General features: G+C 37.6%; 1 protein-coding gene across 1 annotated transcript in view; it reads left to right on the top strand.

Moving 5' to 3' along the window:
• Window positions 1-25,955, top strand: part of LOC111150087 (gamma-butyrobetaine hydroxylase 1) — a 60,059-nt gene that overhangs the window by 22,796 nt on the left and 11,308 nt on the right. Inside the window, exons 4-5 of the mRNA XM_022507428.1 lie at window positions 3,520-3,718; window positions 23,536-23,641. Coding sequence (XP_022363136.1) covers window positions 3,520-3,718; window positions 23,536-23,641 — 305 coding nt within the window. The remainder of the gene's footprint in view (window positions 1-3,519; window positions 3,719-23,535; window positions 23,642-25,955) is intronic.

The following is a 25,955-nucleotide window of genomic DNA, read 5'->3' as shown; positions in this document are numbered from 1 at the left end:
AGAGCTTCTTTGTGTCTTTTCCCTTTTTGAAATACAACTCAAGAGCCAGGAATGTGATGCCTAATGCTGAAAAGGAAACCTTGTACAAACCGTTCCTTGAAAGCCAGCATGTAGAGTGTTCATAAATTTTATGATGTGTGAAGCACATGTTCAAGGAAGTATTTATTAGTAGGCCGTAAGTTAAATTAGAAAGGGTGGTTCATGCCTTAAATATTCCGTCATTTTCCATACTGTTTATGTATCCAGACCCAAGTGTGAAATTTAAATTTGCTTTTAATGTGTTCACCTGACAAATGATTTACTCTTGTCAATGTGTCTTCTCTTGAGTCCACAGTAATTCTGTTCTGTGGTTGGGGGAGAACAGTGGAGGTGCTTCAAAATCACTTTTTCAATGTTAAATTTTCTGTGCAGGTACATGAAGTGATTTTACTGGTAGATTTATTGAAACATAGTTTATTTCTCACCGCAAATTAAAATATTTTATATTGCGGATGCTAAGCTGAGTTTAGAAACTGGGTAATCAGAGTACTATCTTGGAAAATCACGTTTAGCACAACTGAACAGATGAGTGGTTGGTATTAGGATACAGGTTCTATAACGAGCTGTGGCCCTTGTTTGCTGATTTCTGTAAAGTCCTTGCCGGGGCATGCCAGAATGAGAGCTAGAGCTGGAAAATGGTGAACTTTTGCAGAACATGAAAGGCATTGTAACCACCCTCTGATAGTAAAATCCTATAAATCTGAAATTACTTACAGTAGAGACTACGCTGTGTGTAGTACTGAGAGCCTTGCTTTATATTGGAGTCTCAGTGTGAATATGGTTAATTTTATACATGGAAAGAGTAATAAGTTTATTGAAAGAACCTAAGTTATTCTGCGATTTTAAAACAAAAAAATACTGTGTGTGCACATGTGTATGCACATGTGTGTTGTCCTATAATGGGAAAACGAATCATATAGAAACAAAAACTCATTAAAACATGCTATAAGTGGGGGTGCCTGGGTGGCTCAGTCGTTAAGCATCTGCCTTCGGCTCAGGTCATGATCCCAGAGTCCTGAGATCGAGCCCAGCATCCAGCCGGGAAGCCTGCTTCTCCCTCTCTCACTCCCCCTGCTTGTGTTCTCTCTCTCGCTGTCTCTCTCAAATAAATACAATCTTAAAAAAAATGTTATAGATGTATGTAGTTTGTGTCCTAAGGAGACCCTCCTTGAAGCCACAAAGTACTCGAAATATGAACTCAAAGTTTTTAAAACGTTCACATTTTGGAAAATGTTTTTTCAATCTGTGTATTCTACTTCCCTGACTCACAGTCACTGACACTCTCTGGAAAGTGATAATGGCCTTAAGTAAAACCAAACCAGCTTGGAGCCCTGAAATACACTGGCATAAATTAAAGAAGTGAAGCTAGCTGATTTTTCAGCCTTGGTTCATTACACAAAAGGTGGACAGCAATGTCGTACAATGAAACCTACTCGTTGTGTTTTTTCTGCATCTAAAATCCTGAATAGAAGCCAAGCTTTATTTTTCATTTTTTTAAATTCCATCATTTCTTGGCTTTTGGGCTCAGATCAAGTGTAGTATTTTTTTTTAATTCCAGTATAATTAACACACAGTGTTATATTCAAGGTTTATCTTTAAATACCCATACCTGAGCAAGTTCAGACAAAGTGGTCCTAAGTGTAACTTGCTTTGCTTTCTTTTTTATCTAGTAGATTTCCTTTGTAAGGGACAGAATAAATGATGGACATGCAGACATAAGGCATAAAAATACATGTGACAACAGTATTTCAAGGCACCACTTGTTTATTTTATGCGTAGTTGTTAAAATTATAGACTTTGGAATCGGTTGTCTGGATTTGACTAACTTGCCCTGCAAATCATTAGCTCTGTGTGATTTGGATGGCTGTTCCCTTCTTTATAACTTGGGAATGCTGAAAGCATCTAGTGGGTATTTTTATTGTGGACATTAAAAGAAATAACATATGGAAAGCACCGAGCACTGTGCCTAACATCTAGAAAGGAGTCAGTAAATACCGACTATTACTATAGGTGGTGAGAATAGTGGTTTTCTACTATGTACTATGCACTATACTAGGCTCTTTGCCTGATCAACAAATGGCCTGCACAGTAAATAGAGTTATGGCTCTTTTACAAATTAAGAGATGGAGGCTCAGAAAGGACACCAAGAAACTATCTAGTAAGATGCAGGACAATGATTCAAATCCAGGCCCCTCTGCCTCCGTTCTTGACCTTATTAATATCCTGGTCCATATGGTACCAGCTGCATATGTTTGGCTGGTGGCTAACTAGCTGATGGGAGAGCAGGAGGTGGCCTCCTGAACCTGCACGCATCTTTTCACAATCTATTGCTACTATCTGACTCCTTAGAAATCCCTGTTGGACATCAAAGAGAAGGGAATGATTTCCAGTCTACAACAACTACACAGGAACACTGATCCATTCCTCATTCTTAAACTGGGAGCTTGGGGCTGTTTTCCATAACACGATATATATTCCCCAGTTTGAGAAGTGAGGCTTGCTTAGGATGACATTGAGATCATAAGATCTCATTCTGTCACTTATTCAGAAGATTTGCCTTCCTAAGGCAGGTTCTTTCTTCTAAAACTGAAAAAATCAAATGGATTAGCTTGAGCTAGGTCTCTCCTGAATGCAGTTGTTAATATCTGAGTTATTTCCTTTGGCAAAATGACATCTCTGTGTTCTGCCTCCTTTGGGGAGAGCCCGGTTTGCAAAGCAAATTATTTTTTCCATTTCATTTCCTTTCTGTTTCTTCAAGTAAACTTTTCTCATGAGCATTTGATCATGAGGAATCAGAAAGCTAATGAAAGCACTTGACTTCATCTACGGTCATGTTGTCATCAAAGGATCATTTGCATAGAAAATGCAAAATGCATTTTCTATGCATCCCAGGAGCACACCTTTCATCTTTTCTTCCCCATGGATAGGTTTTTTTGTTTTGTTTTGTTTTTACTCCAAAGAATGATTTGACCTCAGAGAAAGCTTCTGATCAGGTGAAATAAGAGGAAGACGGAGCTGTACCCACCAAGGCAAACACTCCTCCCACCTCTAGGAATGTGCATATACTATTCTCAGTCCATCATCCAGATTTTATCATCTATTTGGAGTTGAACAATGTGACGTGGCCATTAAAATACACAGTATCTCAGTAGAGACGTTTCTAAGCAGAGTCCAGGCAAAGAAGCCCTATGGATGTATAGCTCAAGAGCTATCCATGAGCTAAACATTCTCTCGACAAATGAGCTTAGTGAATATATACCTGTCATGGGTTTGGCAGTGGTAGGCAGGAGGTATATAGTAAACTGGCATAGCCCCAGGGAAGAAAAGTTAGTAGCTTGAGCAATTCGAGTATGATTGAAATTTCGTAAATCCCACGAGAAATGAAAGCTCAACTTCAATGAACTAGTCCCTTCTCTGAGGTTCTCATTTTATATAGAAACAATGTAATCTCATCTGGTTTCTTCTTTTTCTTATTCACAGAATGTCAGTACTGGGGCGCCGAGCTCCAGCTACCCACACTGGATTTTGAAGATGTTTTAAAAAATGATGAACATGCCTACAAGTGGCTCTCTGCCCTCAAGAAAGTAGGCATAGTACGACTCACGGGAGCATCTGACAAACGAGGACAAGTTTTAAAACTTGGGAAAAGGATCGGTTTCCTTTATCTCACATTTTATGGGTGAGTTACCAAAGAGTTTGTATTCTGCCACTGAGTATAAAGTTTGGTATATTTCCCAGAAGGAAGAGACTCTTTTGATTGGAGATAACAAAATTTTCATAATGCCCTGAGCAGGAAGTCAGATGAGAAGACATGTCTAAAAGTGGGATTTCTCTGAGAATAACTGAGATTTTAAAGGATCCTAAAATCCAAAAGACATCAGACATCAAAGCCAGGCTAGTTATAGATGGCAGGTTAGTTTCCTAGGGCTGCCATAACAGAATACTATAGACTCGGTGGCTTAAACAACAGAAAGTCATTTCCTCAGACTTCTGAAAACCAGATGTCCAAGAGGAAGGTGGCTGCAGGTTTTGTTTCAGTGCGAGCTCTCTTCCTGACGTGGAGATGGCCACTCTCTCACTGGGTTCTCACATGGCCTTTCCTGTCTGTCCCTGCACTGCTGGTATCTCTTCCTCTTCTTATAAGGACCGCAGTCCTGTTGGAGAAGGGCCCCAACCTTAAGACTTCATTTAACCTAATCACCTTCTTAAAGGCTCCATCTCCAAATCCAGTCACGTTGATGGTCAGGGCTTCAACATTTGATTTTGGGGAGAATGCCCTTCAGTTCATAGCAGGTAGCATGGAAGACCATGTTTCTCCAAGACTTTTATAAATGCGAAGTTCATTAAAGTTTTACTGCCCAAGACTTGGTGAAAAAAAAAAAAAAAATAGGGCCCTGGGGAACTGAAACCAGCCACCAGCTGTGTTAAAAAAGATAAAACTAATATGCAGAAAATTAGGTCTATGCACTTCGGCAAGGAACAGGAAATGTATTTGATTTTAACTTTGGAACAAGAAGCTGTTTGCATAAGAATTGCCTGGGAGGTAACATTCATTATGGATAATGAAACTCTAACAACAGGAAACACTTATTTGGAAGTGGGGGGTATGAGTGTATTTCTAAACTGTAGGGTGAACCCTCGTGCGGGATGTATATAATTATTCTTGGGCTCATGGAGCAGAGGGCACTGGGAGTGAAAAGGACCTTTAAAATCCAAAGGTTGCAAAACTGGTAGCACACAGGCTGTATTCAGATATGTTTTGGTTGGCCCACAGGATGTTGAAAGAAAAGAATTAGTTGTCAACACTAAAAAACTGGGAGATTTTACATTAAATATGGATCTGACTTTTCTTGAAAAATCAAATTTGGCAACAACTGAGACTCAATCCCTGCATGCCAGGAGTCTGTTTGGTGTAAGTGGAGGCTGCCCCTTGAAGAGAGCATGTGCTCACACTCCAGTTGCACAAATCATGTGTGGTCCCCCCACCCCCACTCAGACCTGCAGGAGCCCTGCCTGCCTTTGAGTTTGCCACCCCTAATCTAGAGTAAGACCCTGTCTGTGGATAAACAGAGAATCAAAAATAACTAATCTCTTGCCCCCAATGATTTGATCAAGTTTATTCATGGCAGAAGACTATCGTGTGTAGACTTAGATGACCCCACTGCTACCCCGACCCCAAGAACTTACTGCTACCATTAGCACACAGTGAGCTACTGAATTTTTATCTTCCCTACATCTGCAAGAATTTAAGCTGTTTGGGGTTCAGTTGGTCAAGCAGCCAACTTTTGAGTTTGACCCAGGTGACAGTCTCAGGATCATGGGAGTCTGCTTGAGATTCTCTCTATCCCTCTGCCCCTTCCCCCACTCATGTGCACTGCACTCGCACTCTTTCTCTCTATAAAATACATAATTTTTTTTTTAAATTTAAGCTGTTTTGCAGATCGTATAAGTAACAATAGATAAAGAGTTGGAGATAGTCTTGAAATTATTAAGAGCCTCCATCTAATTATTTGTTCTTTATTTATCATTCACAATTTTCTGAAATAGGTAACTTCCTCCAGTTCACTGATAAGGAATCTGAATTCCAGAGAATTAAACTATAACCCAAGTTTTCACAGGTAGTAGAAAAGGAACCAGAGTTAGAATCTGGGGCTGCTTTATCCACGGGCTTCCTAATCCACCTCACTATCAATGATATTAAGGAAGAACATGGGAGGATGCTTTTAGTCATCAGAAGTAAACAGAATACTTCAAAATAAATCTCTTCTATATTTTTCTGCTTAGTTTTATTTGCTGACAATGAGATTTTTGTATCTATGCAACACATGTCACAATTTCACAACAGTAGCCAAATTGGGGGGGAGGGGTCTCTTTGTTATAGTATCCTAATGCTCCCCCTCACCCAACACATTTAGGGTCAGCTTCTTAGTCCTGATTTATGACTTGAATTTTGTTTTGTTTTATTATAATTTTGCCACTGATCTAATTGATCTTATCTTGTGAAGTTTATTGGAATAAATACTCAAGGTTTGTTGTCAAAAACAAATCAGACCTCCTACTACCGTTGCATTTCCTTTGTCCAAGACCTTTGCATCTAACTGGATAGGTTTAACCTACTCAATCTCATCTTCCATGCAGAGAATCACATTTCTTTCCTGAATCTCTCAAACTATACCACAGGCCAAGAAAGGCCTTTCTGACAACCTTACTGCTACTTCTACAACATATTACCAAGATCTCTATAGGTTTGTTTGTTTGTTTGTTTTCAATTTTAATTTTTAATTCTTTACCTCAAGAACTTATAGAAGAGGGCAGTTTTGCTGTTGTTGCTTTGTTTTTATTTGTGGCTTATGTGTTTTTTAAGAGAATGAGAAAAACGAATATTTTCCTGAAGTGATTTTCCCTTTCTGCCTCCTCCCACGTAATGTGGAAAATGATGTTAAAATTTCTGTGACAGGAGATTCAAAAGAAGGGATATTTAGAGCAATAGTTCTCCACTGAGGTTACACATCAGAATAGCCAGTTTTAAAAATGCTGACATCTGTGCCCATTCTCCATGGATTTTTCAAAACAGGATTTGGATTTGACCTGATTATCAGGAATTTTAAAAACCCTGCAGGTGATTCTTGTGTGTAGCTAAGGTTACAAACCTCTAGTTGAGAAGAGGATTATTTCAAAAGAAGGCAGGTCTCAGTTGGTGTAGAATTTGGGTGCTTTACACTCTCTCAGCTCTCACAGTTATGTACACCAAGTGTCATTTTTCATGCTCTTCTTTGTGGTGTGGTAATGCCTGGACATGACTTATCTTTATAAGAGACTCAGTAGCTGCCTTCAATGTGGTCCTTTCTTTAATAGCTTTGTTTCTCCACTGGCAAAGAGCCTTACTATTGTCCAAAAATAATTGGCAGGTGAGTGAGAGAATGCAATGAATAAATGAAGGCAATAAATAATGGAGAGGAGGGATTGCCATAGATAGAAGGATGGAGAAAGGAAAGTGGGAAGAAGAAGGCTAAAGGCTAATTTTGCGTCCCATGTAGATTTTTCAAGAAGCCTGGTTTCTACTTTTGCTTAAATGCCAAAAATATAAATAGCTTGGTGCTACTTTACACATGTCTTCTTTGGGAAACAAATATCCACCTAGCACTTTCCCATTCAAATAGAATTACTAGTTTGGAGAATTTGAATGCATGGGTCTAAAGTGAGAATTATAATATCTACTTTTGGTTCTTGGCTGTCATCTCAATTGTTAAAGCATCGATTAGACAAACAAAACCAGTGGATCCCAGCATTTTGCATAGACTTAGCATATAGTAGGTAAGGAATAAATGTTTAATGATAGATACACACCTAGATGTTTTCAAAAAACTATAAAGCAGCAAGTGAATACAAAAATTATTAGAGCATTTCATAATCATAAAATTAGATTAAAATACTAAATCAAAATGGTAATAGCTTTGAGGACAAAAGTAGATGTCATTTCCATGTCTACATTTTCTCAGATGATTATCATTATTTTGTCAGTGCATCATCTAGACAATATTTTTTTCATGCAACTCTGTGAAATGCTCAGCAACCTTACTGCTTGATGATGAAAGCTTACCTGGGAGAAAAGAATAAGACTTGGTAAAGAAGCTCTCATTGTCAATTTTGTCCCACCAGAGATAGCTGGTAAGGGATAATCACAGCACTATGTAATAAGATAACATTTTCAGAAGGATTTAGACCTTAAAGTTGGATCAATATAGTTTTTACAGGGTAGGGTCAAGAGCCTCCTCTCATGCCCCTTAACTTCCTCCCCAAAAAATCAATAAAAATATCTTTCTGAATAATTTCTCTTTTAAATTTTTGTTTATTTTTTTAAATTTATGTATAATTAATTTACAGACTTATACTCAATCCAGGTGTGCAATATAACACTCAGCAATTCTACATGTTACTCAGTGCGCCTCACAATAAGTGTATTCTTGATCCCCTTAATCTGGTTCATGCTCTCCCCATCCACTTTCCTCTAGCAACCACCAATTTATTCTTTGTATTTAAGAGTCTGTTTCCTTGTCTCTTCCTTTTTTTGTTCATTTGTTTTGTTCCTTAAATTTCACATGTGATATGATATGTGTCTTTCTCTGACTCACTTATTTTGCTTAGCATTTTACCCTCTAGATTCATCCATGCTGTTGTAAGTGGAAAGATCTCATTCTTTTATAGCATAGTATATACACTACATCTTCTTTATCCATTCACCTATGGATGGACATGGGCTGCTTTCATAGCTTGGCTATGATAAATAATGCTATAATAAACATAGGGGTGCATGTATCTTTTCAAATTAAAATGTTTCTGTTTTCTTTGGGTTAATACCCAGTAGAGGAATTACTGGATTGTATGTTAGTTCTATTTTTAATTTTTTGAGAAACTTCCATACTGTTTTCCACAGTGGCTTCATCTATTTGCATTCCTACCATCAGTTTGCGTTCCCACTTGGGTTCTCACCAAGAGTGCATAATTCCTTTTTCTCTACATCCTCACCAACACTTGCTGTTTCTCATGCTTTTGATTTTAGCCATTCTGACAGGTATGAGATGATATCTCCTTGCAGTGTTGATAATAATTTCTTAATTGAAGAAATTATCTGAATTTATGACACAATCTAGCCCAATGGGAAAGAGTCATTATAAACTATACTTTTTCTATATACTGCCATCTTCAATGATTATACCAAGTTAGAATGTTTTCAAGAATGCAACCAGCAGAACAAATCTGAAAGGAAGTACAATCACTATAGATCACACTGAATGTCTTGATTGGTGGTATTATTGTTTTACCCTTCTGTATGCTACATTGTGCAAGGCATTGTGTTAGGCATTTTGTTCTGACCTAGATTTGGGTTTCTACTTTATGGAAAAGTATCTTTTGTCACTGTTGTAAGTGGGCAAATACCAATACTTGAGTTGACTTCATCTAAATAATTGGAGCCAATAAAAATTCCATAAAATCAAGGAACAGACTGGAAAGCAACCCTGGACTTTTGACATTCCAAATGAGGAAATGTGGTAGTCAATACATGCCAGTGGCAGTTAAAAGACAGTGAAGGGTGATGGCCTCCAACATGTGAAAGTACAGTAAAGATGGGCAAACATGGCTGCTTGAGAAAATGAAGCCAGGCTCCTCAAAATGTACACAGGCTACCATTGTGTAAGTAGGTGCAGCAGGAATAAATATATATTTAATTAAGCCTTCATAAAGCTGGATGGTCCCTCTTCCCATCTCCATACTAATTCAGTTCAGGTGAAAGCCTTTTTTTTTAGGCTATTCTTCCTCCTTCCTGGCTATCCCACCAGAGAGAGCTGGTAAAGGACAACTACAGCACCATCACTCTCTCAGCTGTTTGTCCAAGATTGTGTTCCTCCCGTCCTACTTAATTCCTTTCCCGCATGCATCACCCTTGCTTTTCCTTCTCCTGGCCTTTATTCTGCCTACAGACAGCACATCCTGTCCCAAATCCTCCTCTGTTTTTGGCTACTTTTTGGCCTTTCTTGCTCTTCTCACTTGATATACTAGCATTTTCCCCCCTCCCTCCCAACCACCACCTCTGTGACAGCCTCCCTTCATCTGGTAGTCTCTGTAGCTCTAGGAAAGACAACTTTCTCCCAGCCTCTGGTCTGTGAGCTGCCAGCACCTCATCTCCAAGCCCAGGCAAATAAATAAAGCAAAATAAGCATTTTATTCCTCACCCAAATGAGCCTGTTTTGCATTCTGAATTACCTATTCAAAAAGAGAAGTGGAAATTCTCCTCTCTTCTGCATATTCATAACATCTAGTAAGGCAATTTCTCTTCTTTCTTTCTTTCTTTTTTTTTTTTTTTTTTTTTTTTAAGATTCTGCTTTTAGCAGAGATGCACGCAGTGTGGAAGAAAACCAACCATCCTGCTGTATAATATCCCTACTGTCTATTTGCTGGGTGACAGTAATGCTTACTGGTCATGGGCTTTTGAAACCATAACTCTGATAAGGAAACACTGAGAAGATCCGATGTTCTTCCCTAAAAGGGCAAAATCATACTCTGAAAATACTCCTTTTCCAACTAGTTGGACAACTAAATAAATTGGCTGGGTCAGGTTTTGTTATTTACATAAGTTCATATAAAGGGGTGTGTGTGTGTGTGTGTGTGTTTGTGTATACATGTGTGACACAGAGAGAAAGAAGAGATTCAGTGTCGATTTTTTAAAGTATTAACCACCAGTATTGTGTATTAACCAGCTGTTCTGCGTGTAACAGGATAAGGCATGCATGCATATCTCATTGCTATCATCGGCCTCACATTGATCTCCTTAAAGGCTGAAATGATGGCCTAATCAGGATGATGTCTTCAGGACTAGCTCAGTGTCTGACACACAGTGAGCACTCAGGGAATTTTAATAAAAGGGCATATATGCTAAGATATTGAGGCCTTCATTTGGTCAAGAATTCTCTCTTAGCACTGTTGACATTGATAAGCCCTTTAGTGAGAATATTAACCTTGTGAGCAACTCTGAAGGACCTTTCTTCATCAGAAGGTCAAGCAGAAGAACATACAAATTTCAACCTTAGTTAGCAAGACTGTCTTCTTTCCAGAACACAGTCGAGTAGTTTCAGATTTTCTTCTAAGAATGTTTTATTTGCTGGCATAAGCAAGTTGCATTAACACATGTAGCAGGGATTAGACTAATAAGAATAATGAGGTGAAAATGAAAAATATGTTTTTCTGAAACACCAACATGAGGAGTAAAATAGGCAGTGGCAACAAGGAGAAGGGATGAAAGGAACTTGGTGGATCTTGGTAGTAGTCAAATTTTATCTTGTGGAGACAAGCATGGAAGCTGTACAATTACGGAATAAAACTTACAAGGTTACAAATTGTAGTGGGAAAATTTAAATAAATACTTTGGAACACTTCATTCCTAAAAACTGGGGGGAGGGTGGAGAACCCAGTATCCCAGAACATCTGCACTTCATTACTGCCCACAGAGCTGCCCGTAGGACCAATAGAGAAACACAGCTGAATCATGGCTCCACACTCGCTGTTTGTAGGTGAGAAGGGGATCTAAGCTTTTCATGTAATTTCCTGGAACTCTAGGATTCTCCTCTACTGAGGACTTGCTTCTCTCTTTCTACAGGAACTGTTTTAATACCTGGCATGCCCTATGAAATCTTTAGATGAAAGGTTGCTGGAAAATGTAGGAGGTGACTCCTGCTGCCCAGTTTTGCATCTGCATGAGCGCCTGGCACGCGGGCTTCGTCAGAGGAATAAAATCATGTCAAACAAAAAGGTTTCTAGTGGGCAGTTTGTCAAGTACACCAGCCAGGCCGGTTAAGAATTAACAATATTGAAATGGCCTCTGGGGAGTACAAGAATATATCCTTTCCAGCATTCACTGGATTTCTGCTAGCATTTCTGTAAGCCAGCCCAGCAGCATTTCACACATTTGGTTGTATTAGAGATTGAGGGTATATGAGCAAAAAAATATTATTATTCCTTGGCTTCTGGCCCTTTAGAAGAAATTGCTCTGACCATTAGCACTGCCTCCAAACCTGACTTTGAAAGAGCTACTTGTTTGATATACGTGTTACCAGAAAACATTTGTGAAGTGTGGAGACTTAACAGGGAAAGAAAAACCAAGTTTATCATTTTGCTGAAGTTTCTAGACAAGAAATTGCTTGAGAAAACCAAATAGCCCTTCTTGAATAAAAATGGCTCTGAGTTATGAAAAACCAACCTAAAAGCAATTTAGACTTGGGAAGAAAACAAAGAAAACCTTTCTGAGTTCTGAATCTAGTTGTAATTCCATCCTACTTTGTAAAAAATTCACACTGGGATTTCTTAATGAGTTGTTTTAGATTCAGTACTGACCCAAGTGTTTCAGTAGGGGGGAAGAGAACCTTTAAAATGTGTATTCTTGTTTTAGGGGTTCCCAGGCAGAGTAACAAGCTGTGTTCTTTCAGCCATTGTGAACCCCAGCTTATGTTATCAGCCAAGAGACTGTCCCTGGTGTTCCCTTTGTAATACTCAGTTTTGCAGTAATTAAAGTTGTGGCCAGCAAAACCACTTGAGTATGAGGTCATCTCATGAATGAAAGGAAAAATAATTTCTCTGTCTCGTGCTCTCCTAGAAATCACTTGAGGAAATTTTTGAGACCTGAGTAAACCATTTGCTTCTCCACAAGCCCTGACTCCTTATTACCTCCTCGGTTTTCCTCTGAGCATTGGGATGGGACAAAATAATTTTCTGCTAAGCACCTTTGACGTGCTAAGTATTGAACTCAATGCTTTACAGTGATTATCTTGAATCTTCACAATTCTAATAAGAGTCATTATTCCCATTTTAGAGATAAAGAAACTGAGGCAGAAAAATCAGACTTCAAACCCAGGTTTACTTGACTCAACAGTCTGCAGTCTTTCCTTGGCACTGTGCTTGAATGGTGGTTTATCTAGCACTCCCCCCATAGTTCTTAATGCCGTAGGAATTATTAACTACCAAATGGGGCTTCCACTCATATTTATAGCTCAGATGCAAGGGAACAACTTAATAAGATTATAGAGAGATTTCTCAAACTAAGTCATAACAACAGCACTAGAATATTCATTCCCATCCCATCTATTAAGTTCAAATTATAGCCAACTGTTTATGCAAAGGGAAAGTGACGATCGACAAGGAATCAGAAAACTTGTGACAAGAGAAAATGAGGTTTATATTTTAACCTTGCGCATCAAAAATCTAAACCAGCATCTAGCTCCTGTTCTGTTGAGATAAATCAAGCACAATTTGACCTACCACCACCCAAAAACTAAATATGCTTAATGTGGAATTCTCCGAAACTTTTTTTTTTTTTTTTTTTTTTTGCAATGCACTGTATTCTTAGTTTTTTGTAATGAAAGACTTTGGAACTTTGGAGGAAATTGCTGTAACTTTTTTCTTTGAGTTTTTAGAGGTAGTTGCCATCTTTCCATCACTACCCGTCTTTACTTTTATTATTGGGAGTATTACTAACCTTCCAAAATAAATTTTAAAAAGCCACTTCTTGTGGTAAAATACAATCCAGACACAGAAGAATCACAAAGACAAATATATAGTTTAATGAATTTTTGTAAGACACATGCTCTTGAAACACCATCCAGGTCAAGAAATAGAACAGTGACTACTCTGGAACCCATCCACATACTCTAAGCAATCACAAACCTCTCTTTTCTCCCCAAATGTAACAGCCCTCCTGAATTTTTTGGTATTCACTATCTTGTTTTCCTGATTTAGAGTATTAGCACCAAAATGTGCATTCCTTAATGGTGGTTTGGTTTCTCAATTTTTTAGATTTATTTATATCTTTTTTTCCTCCCCTATTACTAATTCTATTAGTAAGTAAAATTTACTACAGCACCAGTGCTTTGTGAACATCTCTCTATTCATTTTGATTGTCTGAATCTTATTCTCTTGTAAATTCCTCAGAAAGGCCCCATGAGAATAATATTCTCTAAATTCTTGCATGTTGACAGCAATTTAAGATCTTTATACTTGAAAAATCAATTTGGCTAAATATAAAATTCTTGGCTTACAACATCTTTAATATGTCTCTACAATTTTATTGGTAATCTAATTTTCCTTCCCTTATAAATAATTTGATATTTTTACTTGGATGCCCAAAAGATTTTTCTTTTTAAAGATCAGGAACTTTACAGGCTATGTTGGTGTTGGTTATTCTGGGGCAACTTTTTCAGGGACCATATGGTTTGGTCTTTCAGTGTTTCAAATCTTTTGTTTTTTTTTTTAATTTCAGGAATTTTTTTTAAATTATAGTTCTTAATATTTGTTCTTTTTATTCTGGATTTCTTCTTTTGAGGACTCCTATTATGTATATATTAAATCATCTGTTAATTAAAATTTATTAAAATTTATTACTTTCTCTCAAATCCCTCTTATCTCTGTCTTTTTTGATATTTAAGTTTTTCTCCTTTTTATCTTCTCATTATCCAAACGTGTTATCTGTTGTACTTATTCAATATTGCATCCCTTCTAGCTTAGTCTTCTTTTTTAATGATTTTTAAAATTTTTCCTTTCTGAGTATATCACTCCATTTCTGGGTTTCTATCTCTGATGTAAGTTATTCTTTCATATATTATATCATTTGATTAATATCTTCTGGACTCAATAGCAGTAGGTATAAGCAGAAAAATAGAAGTTAGAGAAACTAGAATATTTTTTATCTTTTGGGCCATATCCTTCTGGCATGTTTTATCTATAGGTATGTTATTTTGCTATTCATTCTCTTTCTTAAAATAAACTTTAGGAAACTAAACCTTAACCATGTGATATTTCTAATTTTCATGTGAACTTTTTTCTTGATTATTAAAAGGAGATATGATTCAGAAACTTTGTTACAGTTTTAAACTGTATTTCAAAACTATGGATGATAACCTTCTGGTTATCAGACCTCCTGGTTTCTCTCCTTTACTTTTATCTGGAACTTCTTTTTCCTTTGTCCTTACTGTTCCTGGACTGCTCAATTTGGAATCTCTTCATGGCTGAGGGTTTCATCTGTTGAGTGTTTAGAGTTCCCGAGCCCATGACTAATCCAGTCCCTTACCACAGACCCCTCATAGGCAGCTACGTTGAAATGTGAACATACCCTCCCAGGCGCCAGTAAACTGTCCCTTCGTGATCTGGGAATTTTTCGGATCCATGCAATACCTAGTTGCTTCACTCTGCTTCCTCCTCTGCACCATTTCTGATATGGCATGTTGTGGCTTTGGAAAGTCTGTCTCTATACCTACTCGTATTTTGGACCTCATGGATATATCCTGTCACCTAATTTTGGTTTAGATGTTTTCCCCGAGTTTGGGGGTTTGCACACTAGATGTCCCATGAAGAAAATTCAGAGAGATTAAGAACTATGTCACCATGATTATCCCAGGACCCTCCTTGTTTGCTTTGTATCTTCATGCTTCATGGAGATTTCCATATGAGTTTAATGGATGGAGTGAGAGCAATGCTAGATATCGGACAGGTTACTTTCATTTTCCTACTTTATAGTGGGGATATTCTTATCAAAAATGGAATGGAGTTTTTCATTTTCAGGAATAAAAGCAATGTAAATGAGAGTCCATAATATAAGTTAGAACTGAAAAGATAATGGCTTTTTAAAACACAGCCTAGCAGTTCTGCCAAGTATTGTTTGCAAACAACTGTAACACTTCCCCTAGGAATCAGACAACAGAAATGATTGGTGGCCAAATTATTCATGATTTAAATATATCTAAAACATATAGCTTTGGCCGGGATTAAAGTTAATAGCTAGACAATCAGGAACATAACACAATTTACTGTTTTACAGTCCATGCCTTCATTCAACAAATATTTTTGGCAGTGGGTTAAATGCTATGAGATAAAGAGTATGTTTCAGCTCAGTTCCCTCATGTAATGAGGTTTTATTTGGTACAACTTTACAGTACAATAAGGGAAACAGATATTTGAAACAAAACCAATAGCCACAGAGCAAACAGTCCCCACTGCAGCCCATATTGGACTTCTCTCACTTCCCCTGAGAGGCTATGTTCTCTCCCTCCACTGGGCCTTCTGCCCATAGTGACCTTTACTCTTCTAGGTAAATCCTACTCAGTCTTCAGGTCTCCACCTAATCTTTACTCTCTTATTCTCATAACGTCTTGTACTTTAGCTTTGAAGGTAAGTCACACTGATTTTTCTTCCCCAGAGACTGTACATTCCATGAGATGCAAGTACCATGTCGGTTCTGTTCATGTCTGTATCCTCAGTTCCTGGCCCATTGTGTGTGTGTCTAATAAGTGATGATGGAAAATTAAATATCTGAAGCTCAGAAGGGTGACTGCACCTGGGAAGTTATAGGTAGATGTGTTACAACTATGGTTAGAAATGTTAGGGGCCCCTAGGTGGCCCAGTTGGTTAAGCATCTGCCTTCAGCTCAGGTTGTGATCCCAGGGTCCTGACATCAAAACCCACATCGGGTTCCCTGCTTAGTGGGGAGCCTGCTTCTCCCTCCCCCTGCTCTTGCTCTCTCTTTCAACCTCAAATAAATAAACAAAATCTTCAAAAAATAAAAAAGAAATAGAAAACAAATGATATACAGCATAATATTCCTTTGGATGATTATTAATGTTTTTGTTTATTTTAGCTAAGAGATCATTTTTTTTTAAAGATTTATTTATTTGAGGGCACCTGGGTGGCTCAGTCATTAGGCTGCTGGCTTCGGCTCAGGTCATGATCCCAGGGTCCTGGGATTGAGGCCCACATGGGACTCTCTGCTCAGTGGGAAGCCTGCTTCTCCCTCCCCAACTCTTCTTGCTTGTGTTCCCCCTCTCTCTGTGTCTCTCTCTGTCAAATAAATAAATGAAGTCTTTTTTTAAAAAAGATTTATTTATTTGAGAGAGAGAGAGAGCGAGCATGTGCTCACATGTATGTGTGTGAGAACAGGGGAGGGGAAAAACAGAAGGAGAGGGAGAGAAAGAATCTGAGTCTCCACTCAGCATGGAGCCCAACACAGGCTCAATCTCACGACCCTGAGATCATGACCTGAGCCAAAATCAAGAGTCACACTTAACCAACTGAGCCACCTGGGCACCCCTAAGAGATAATTGTCTATGTTAAAACTTAAAAAATAAAAATGACATATAAACATTATGTTTTAGGTCCAACAGTACAAGTGATGATAGTCAAAAGAAGGCATTCTTCTGTTACCTGATGAGAGCAGCTTGCAGTAAGCTGAGATTAGAGAGTGTAGCTGTTGGTGATAAGAAATCCAGGTTGCAGTTGTAGAACATCTTTTCATATAAGTTGTAGTTCAAAAAAGAAAAAGATTAAAAATAAATCCAGCATGACTTTCCAGGTGTGATCCGCTAACCAAAAGATTATAAAATCTATCACCAAGGGTATAAGAACAAATCTAGTAAAAACAATATTTAAACACTCCATAAACACTAAATGATTCAAATTTGTCACAAAACACTATTAATTTCATGAAATATCATGAGTATCTATGATTGGCCATCTAGACCGGGGTGGATCTAGTGAATAAGTATTCAAACCAAGCCCACAAAATAGTCTCTAAAAATCATGATTTTAATATACAGGAGCTTTTGACAAAATCCTTAAGTGGAAAATATAAAAGACATTTCTTTTTTAAAATTTTAATTCCAGTAGAGTTAACATGTACTGCTGTATTAGTTTTAGGTATACAGTATAGTGATTTAACAATTCTATACATTGCTCAGTGTGCATCATGGTAAGCGGACTCTTAATCCCTTTGACCTGTTTCACTCACCCCCAACCCACCTCCCTGCTGGTAACCACCAGTTTGTTCTCTAGAGTTAAGAGTCCATGTTTTGGTCTATCCAATTTTGGGAATGACACAAGTAGCTCAGTGGAAATCCCTAGATTTGTTTAAAATAGCATCACTGGCAAAAGCAGGATTGTGTGCACAGTTCCAATTGCCTGTCCCAGCACAACACCAGGCAGGTCTATACCAGTGGGTTAAGATGCTATGCTGAGCCTGCCTCTTGGGTTTTAGAAAAACCTGGGTCCTGCACCTCTGCTTTGGTCACAATACTTTCTGACAGTCTGCTTGAGTTGCTTTACTTGGAGGAGCGTTAGAATCTGTTTCTAATGAAAGATGCCTGTAAATACACCCTCATCTCACTAAGGCCCTACAAGTGGGCTTTTAAAAAATACTTTCTCCACAGGCCCATGGATCACATTTGCATTTATTTCTGGTGTATTTTCCTTTGGATTTGAGAAGGATGCATGAAAGCTTAGGGTCACAAACAATCAGCAGCAGCCTTCTTGGCATGATTCATTTCTATAAGGAGGTAGAAAGGTAGACCAAATGACATTTCTAGGATTTTTCCAGACTTACACTATGACTGTTATGAGAATGTTTTATGATTGGAATTGGCAAGCCCCTTTCCTGGGATTTATCATTATGTGTGAGCATAGACTTTTAGGATATGTATCCCACACCGTGCCTGAGACACTTTAGGGCTGAAAAATGTTTATCATCCCCTGCCAGTTAGCGCAGAGGGCTGGAGAACTGCTCTGATGATGCCAAGTCACAGGCCCCATCCCTGTAGAAGCCAGTTAATGTCAAACGAAGGAAAGATCCGTTCCCCGGCTAAAACGTGCACCTTGAATCTCAGCCAGTCCTTGGCTGCATGAAAATTCAGTGAGCTTAACCCCCGATCATAGGAGACACCACGAAAGGGAAGGTAGGTGAATCAATGCAAAACCATCATCACTCTTGAAAAGAAAAATCTAAATATAATCATTTCCTATTAACAATGTCAAAAGCATCATCTTCTTAGAAGATGCTATAGATTCTACAACTTGATGAAATTACTTTTTTCCTGTCCTTACATCCTTTCCTACATGTTGATTATTATTGGAATGCTGATGGTGACAACAGGCAGAATCTTCATTAGGTTTGGGTCACGGAGTGACATGAGGTTCATGGAGAACATGTATTCCTGGGTACAGTCACTATAGTATAATGGATTGTTGGATTCATATTTGAAATTAGTTGGAGCAGGCTACATACACTCTTTTTCTTTCACAGGTTCTCTCTCTGGCTTATAGCCACATAGAGATGGTTCCTTAAACTTTGGTGGAAGATTTACCAGGCTTTCCATTTTTAATTAATTAATTAATTTATTTATTTATTTATTTTAGATTTATTTATCTATTTATTTGAGAAAGAGAGAGAGAGCACAAGCAGGGGGAGCAGCAGGAAGAGAAAGAGGGAAAAGCAGGCTCCCCGCTGAGCAGGGAGCTTGATGCAGGTCTTGATCCCAGGACCCTGAGATCAGGACGTGAGCCAAACGCAGTCACTTAATGACCAAGCCACCTAGGTGTCCCTATCTTTTTTTATATTTTTGTCACAGAGAGAGAGCACAAGTAGAGGGAGCAGCAGGCAGAGGCAGAGAGAGAAGCAGACTCCCCACTGAGCAGAGAGCCTGATGTGGGGCTCTATCCCAGGACCCCGCAATTATGACCTTAGCTGAAGGCAGATGCTTAATCGACTGAGACACTCTACAGCCCCTCCATTTTACACTTAGATGAAATACAATACAAAACAAGACCAAAAAACAGAGCCAAATAGCTAGTTTCATCCTCAATCCCAGAGAATGGGGAAGACACCCTATCTCTCACTTCAGATTCCTCTCCCTAAAATACATCCCCCAGAAATTCACATTTCTCCTTTTCTTCCAGGTCTTCTGGAACACTTCTCAAAGCATTATCTCTGCCATGATATTCTACTAGCCCCCAATCCTTATCTCCTTGCCTTGCTTTATTTTCTTTGTAGCACTTATTTCTGTTATTACATTTGGTAATTACTTGTTCATTTGTTTCTCTTGTTCCCTGCTATATCTCTAGTGCTAAAACAATGCCTGACATAGAATAGGGGCTCAATATAATTTATTGAAAAATGATTTGATGAATATGAATATAAATTAATAAATAGACATTATGACAGCAATAAAATGACATGCATTTATAGTGATATATTTTTCAAACCAGATTTGCCTTATTTTAAAACACAACTTTCTTCCAATTACCCATTTTCTCAATCTTCTCAGGGAAAAGTCTTACAAAATCTGAATACTGGTTTATTTTCCTGACACAGAGTTGCAAGTAATCCCTAGTTCATTTATTAATTTTTTTAAACTATAAAGGCAAGCTATTTCTTTTGGTACTGGAGGTAAAATTGACATAACATAAAATTAACAATTTTAAAGCATACACTTTTGTGTTATTTAGTACATTGACAATGTTGTGAAACCATTACCACTATCTAGTTTTAATGCATTTTCATCAAAAATATTATTTTTTGAAAACGAATTATTCATCTTGGAATGGTAGAAAACTAATCCATTACATAATAAAATGGTAAATAAAGGGAAAGGATCAAGTTCTTATCTCAGTATCCCTATGTAGCTCTTACATGGGGTAACCAAATACTAGATGAAGGAAAGTAGATATTTTTAAAAGCACTGACAAATGAAAAAGAAATTAGAAGAAATTATTAATTTGGCACTTTACTATTTGGGACTCCCAATGAATTAGTGGATCTAGCCACTGAGCATAAGTATGTACAATTATCACAAAAACAAAGACATCTTGACATTCTGTGTCTTCTAATAGAAGAGCACAATGCCATCTATAGTTTTGCCAAAGAGAGAAAATAGAGTTTGTCCAAGCCTCTGCATTTAGTTGCAAATTTTCTAGAAACACAGAAGACAGAGAAACATGTTGAACCACACATTGATACGCAATCAACAAAGTCCAGACTGTGAGGAACTCTGGAGGTCAAACTCCCTAAGTTCTTCAAACAATAAATTGTAGGAAGAACAGGCTGGAAGGGAAACCTGTAGATGAAGACACTTAAAATACATAACAACTGTTGCTAATATTAAACAAAGTGTCTAAGGATGCAGATTCAAGGGTAAAAATATAAAGAAATGCAAAGAAATTATAAATACAGAAGTCATGGTATGCTTACTTGGGAGAAGAGAGAGATGAGATTATGGCTGGGACAAGACATATAACCTTAAAGTTGTATTTTCTGATCTGAGTAATAGTTATAAGAGTATAATTGAAAATTCATTAAGTTCAAATAAAATAAAATAAATATGCATTGAGTTCCCTCTAAGATCAGGAACAAAATAAGAGTGCTTGTTTTCACCACTGCAATTCAACATTGTATTAGAAGCTCTGGCCAGGACAGTTGGGCAAGATATAGAAATAAAGGCATCCAAATGAGAAAGGAAGAGGTAAGTGTATCTCTATTCATAGATAACATGATCCTATATATAGAAAACCCCCCAGAATTCACACAAAAAAGCTAATATAGATAATAAATGAATTCAGCAAATTTGCAGGATATATGAGCAATACACAGAAATGAGTTGTGCTTATACATACTAGCAATGCATGATCTGAAAAGGAAATTTTTTTAAAAATTCCATTTATAATAGCATCCAGAAGAATAAAATACCTGGGAATAAATTTAACCAAGGAGATGAAAAACTTATAAAATGAAAACTATGAAACATTGTGAAGGAAATTAAAGAAGACCTAATAAATGGAAGGATATCCTGCATTCATGGATTGGAAGACAGAATATTGTTAAGATGTGATTACTACCTGAAGCAGTCCACAGATTCAATGCAATGCTTACCAAAATTCCAGTGGTTTTCTTGTAGAAATAGAAAAGCAATGCTCAAATTCATATGAAATTGCAAAGGGTTCTTAAGAGCCAAAATAATAATAATAACAAACAAGAACAAAGTTGGAGGACTCATACTTCCTGATTTCAAAACTTATTACAATTCTATAGTAATCAAAATACTGTGGTACTGGGATAAAGATAAACATGCAGATTAATGGAATAGAACTCAGAGTTCAGAAGGAAGCCCATGTATCTATGGCTAACTGATATTTAACAAGGGTGTTGAAACCTTTCAATGAGGAAAGAACAGTCCCTTCAACAAACAGTGCTGGGACAACTCTATATGCACATGCAAAAAGAATAAAGTTGGACCCCTTCCTCACATGTTATTCAAAATTAGCTCAAATGGATCAAGGATCTATATATAAAACTGTAAGATTCTTTGGAGAAAACATAGGTGTAAATTTTCATGACCTTAGATTGGGCAATGGATCCTTAGGTCTAACACCAAAAACACAAACAAACACAAAAATAGATGAATAGAACTTCATCAAAATTTAAACTTTTGACCATGAAATATCATTACTAAGAAATTGAAAGGACAACCCTACAGAAGGGGTAAAAATAGTTACAGATCACATGCCAGGCTATCTATAGTGCTCATAGAAATTAAAAAGGGACAAACCACTCAATTTAAAATGAGCAAAGGACTTTAATTGACATATGTCCAAAGTAAATATACAGATGGCCAGCAAGCATATAAAAAGATACTCAACATCATTAACCACTGAGAAAATGCACATCAAAACTATGATATACCTTGGGGGTGCCTGTGTGGCTAAGTGAGTTGGGCCTCTGCCTTCAGCTCAGGTCATGATCCCAGGGTCCTGGGATCAAGCCCCGCATCAGGCTCTCTGCTTGGCAGGGACCCTGCTTCCCCCTCTCTCTCTGCCTGCCTCTCTGCCTACTTGTGATCTCTGTCTGTCAAATAAATAAATAAAATCTTAAAAAAACAAGTTTTGGGGTACCTGGGTGATTCAGTTCATTAAGCGACTGTCTTCGGCTCGGGTTGTGACCCTGGAGTCCCAGGATCAAGACCCACATTGGGCTCCCTGCTTGGCAGGGAGTCTGCTTCTCCTGCTGACCTCTCTCCTCTCATGCTCTCTCTCAAATAAATAAATAAAATCTTAAAAAAAAAAAAAAAAAGAAACTATGATATACCACCTCACACCCACCAGGATGGTTAAAACCAACAACAGCAGCAACAACAACAAACCAGAAAATAACAAACGTTGATGAGGATGTGAAAAAATTGGAAGCCTCAAAAATCCTGGTGGGAATGTAAAGTGGTCCAACTACTATGGAAAATGGTTTGGTACCTCCTCAAAAAGTTAAAGGTAGAATTAGGATATGATTCCATCATTGCACTCCTAGGCATTACCCAAAAGAATTGAAAACAGGTGCTCAAATAAGTACATGCATACCCATGGTTATGCCAACACTAATCACATCTCCCAAGGAGTAGAAATAGTGCAAATGTCCATCTGTTGATGAGTCAATAAACGAATTATGGAATATCCATACAATAGAATATTATTTGACCATAAAAAGGAATGAAGTAATGATACATGGTCCATCACAGAGGAATCTCAGAAATATTCTGTTAAGTAGAATAAGCCAGACACAGGAGGTTACACCTTGTATGATTCCATTTATATTAAATACCCCAAGTAGGTAAATCCTTAGAGACAAAATGCATATTGGTGTTTGCCAGGGACTGGGAGGAGGGCAGGATGGGAAGAAAATGCTTCATGGGTAAGAGGTTCCGTGTGGAGTGATGGAAATATTTTGCACCTAGATAGGTAGAGGTGATGCTTACCAACATTGTGAAAGTCCTAAGGGCCACCGAACTGTCCACTAAATGGTTCATTTTGTGTTATGTGAATTTCACCTCAATAAATGATTTTAAATGCACTAAGCTATTAAAAAAAACCTAACCTACAATCCCACACATACCTCTTTATAAGCTCTGTGGGATAGACGAATGTGTAAATGTACTTTTCTCTGGAGAAGAGAGAAGAAAGGAGGAGGTACCTACTCTCAAATGGTAACTTTGGACAAGGAAAAGCCAGGCTCTCTTCTTGGCTCACATCATTACGGTAATTTTTTCATAAAATGAAAAGTTTCCATTTCCCCCATGTATCCAGTTCATTCTAAACACATTTCCTCTGGATTACTGACAGACCGTTTAAACATATGCTTCTTGTATTTTACAGACATACTTGGCAAGTGCAAGACAAAATTGACGCAAACAATGTGGCTTACACAACTGGGAAGCTAAGCTTTCACACTGATTATCCAGCCCTCCATCATCCACCTGGGGTAAGGTGAGCCTCAACATATTTTCCACAAGACAGGCCAAGGACCAGTATCCTCCTGTATTTTGAGTCTAAGTGACTCTAGGTTTCACTAGCTAACTTGTCCTACATAGATCCTTCTTCAAGAATAATCCAAACATGAAATCTCTGTGCCTAAATCCTGAATAGCCTGAGATTTCCAAGGGATAGAAGATTTTTGTGTATTTAAAAAAAACAAAAAACAAAAAACCTTTCTTTGTTTCCTTTTGGAAATAACTATTGGCACTTTTTGCTTTGCTTAGACAAATTTTATGATAGCAGTACATCTTCAGGTCCTTTTGCATATTTGCCATTCCCAAAAGAGTTAAAAGAGAAAATGAAACCAGGGAACACAATGTAGGGTTTTCCCATAAAGTCACATGACTACCATTCATATCAGTTAGCTATCACTGCATAAAAACCACTTTATAACTTAGTGGCTTGAAAGAATACCACTGGGGTGCCTGGGTGGGGTCTGCCTTTGGCTGGGGTCATGAACTTTGGGTCCTGGGATCAAGTTCTGCATTAGGTTCCTTGGTCAGCCGGAAGCCTGCTTCTCCCTCTGCCACTCCCCCTACTTCTGCTCTCTCTCTCTCTCTCTCTCAAAAAAATAAATAAAACCTTTTGAAAAAATTAGACTAGAAAACTAAAAATTCTAATTTAATATTTTAATTATCTGCTGTTTTAAGTGAGGTTAGGTTTTGTTTCTGGGTTAAAATTGAAAGCCTAAGGAAAAGTGATTACATGGCTTTTTAAATATTCTTGAAGTATAATATAATGCTTGACATTTTCATAGCATTTTATACTTTTTCAAAGTATGCTATATATATTACTTTGTCTGATCCCTCTTAACATTCCTGTAAGGCAGGTGATTGATCATGCCTTTTTCTGTTAGATGACAAAATCACACACAGCAACGTTAAATGCTTTCCTCTGAGTGACACCCGAATAATAGGACACTTAAAACGGAGCCCAGGCCTCTGTCTAGTTAGGTTTTTCACCATACTGTGCTGGCCTTGAGTTAGACTTTCTAATTACCATGATTTATATAATGCGATGAGCATAGACATCATCAGACATTACAAACTAAGGCTTAGCTCAGCACATTTCATGTAATAGGGACATCACAGATATGATATAAAAAAGGCAAAGAAATACCACAAAGTTGTGCCTGTCTCCATCAGCAAAAGACACATTCAAAGATAAATGACCTGACAGAAGCTTTTTAAGTGACAGATGATTCCTAAAATGTCTAGATTGTTGTAAGAGAATAATTAGAATGTAGGTAGCTGTTTCTGCTATTGGTCAAGTTTCCATTTGGAATAGTTCAGGGGTCTTTGTAACAAACCTTGAGCTTTTTTATAACAAACAGAATAATTCACTTTTCTTTTCAATGCAGATGAAATGATCTAAATAATGAGTTACCTGTTGAGAGTTGAATTTCATCAATTTGGATCATGTGGGGCAGGGATGAGGTGATACATCTTTAAAGAAGCACAGATGTTCCTTTGCTCACTGTCTTTGGGCCAAGTCTCATGCTGCTTGGGATGGGTAGATGAAGTAACATCTAGAAAGGAAATAGTTTTGGTTCTTAATGAATGACATGAAATAGAATTTGATTTTATACACATCAGGTGCATATGTACTATTTGAATTAGGTGATAGAAGTGTTGTTTGCCACCATCATCTTTTTTTCTTTCATAAGATTGCATTAAAATATAAATAGATAAAAGAAGATTATTACTTGGCCTTGCCATATACATAAAAGACATCAACTGACATTTTTTAAAGATTCTTATTTGAAATATTCTGTGACTTCATTATGGCAAAATCTAAGAGGATTTAAAGAACACTGGTTCTCTCAAAGACAGAGTTGGGCCATTGTTTTGCCTTCTTGGAGTTTGGCAGACTGGAGGTTGATGTTTCCATTTCATCCTCTTGTTAATCACGCTGCTTCACCTTTCACAGCCCTGGTGATGAGATGGTTTTCTACAGCAACTCGGTCAGCTTGTGCACATTTTTTTTTGAGCTTAAAAAATTGGCACCAGTTTAAGGTTGGAACCATTAATAATGTAGACCAATTCTCTCCTAACATCAGAAAATAAGGCATAATCAACCTGAAACAGGAATTGGAGTTTACAAAGCACATATATATACACAACTCATGATACTAAACTATTAGAGTCCCATAAAAGAATTTCCCCCCTTTAAAAGGAAAAGAACTTGCTGTATGATGATTTTGAGGCAAACAGACAAAGGTTTGAATGACAGCTTCACCATGTGTAGCCGTGTTCTTACTA

This window comes from Enhydra lutris, unplaced genomic scaffold, assembly GCF_002288905.1.
Source record: "Enhydra lutris kenyoni isolate GAN:26980312 unplaced genomic scaffold, ASM228890v2 scaffoldscaffold22, whole genome shotgun sequence".
NCBI lineage: Eukaryota > Metazoa > Chordata > Mammalia > Carnivora > Mustelidae > Enhydra > Enhydra lutris.
Note: the sequence above shows the minus strand (reverse complement) of the source record. Positions and strands in the feature narration are given on the sequence as shown.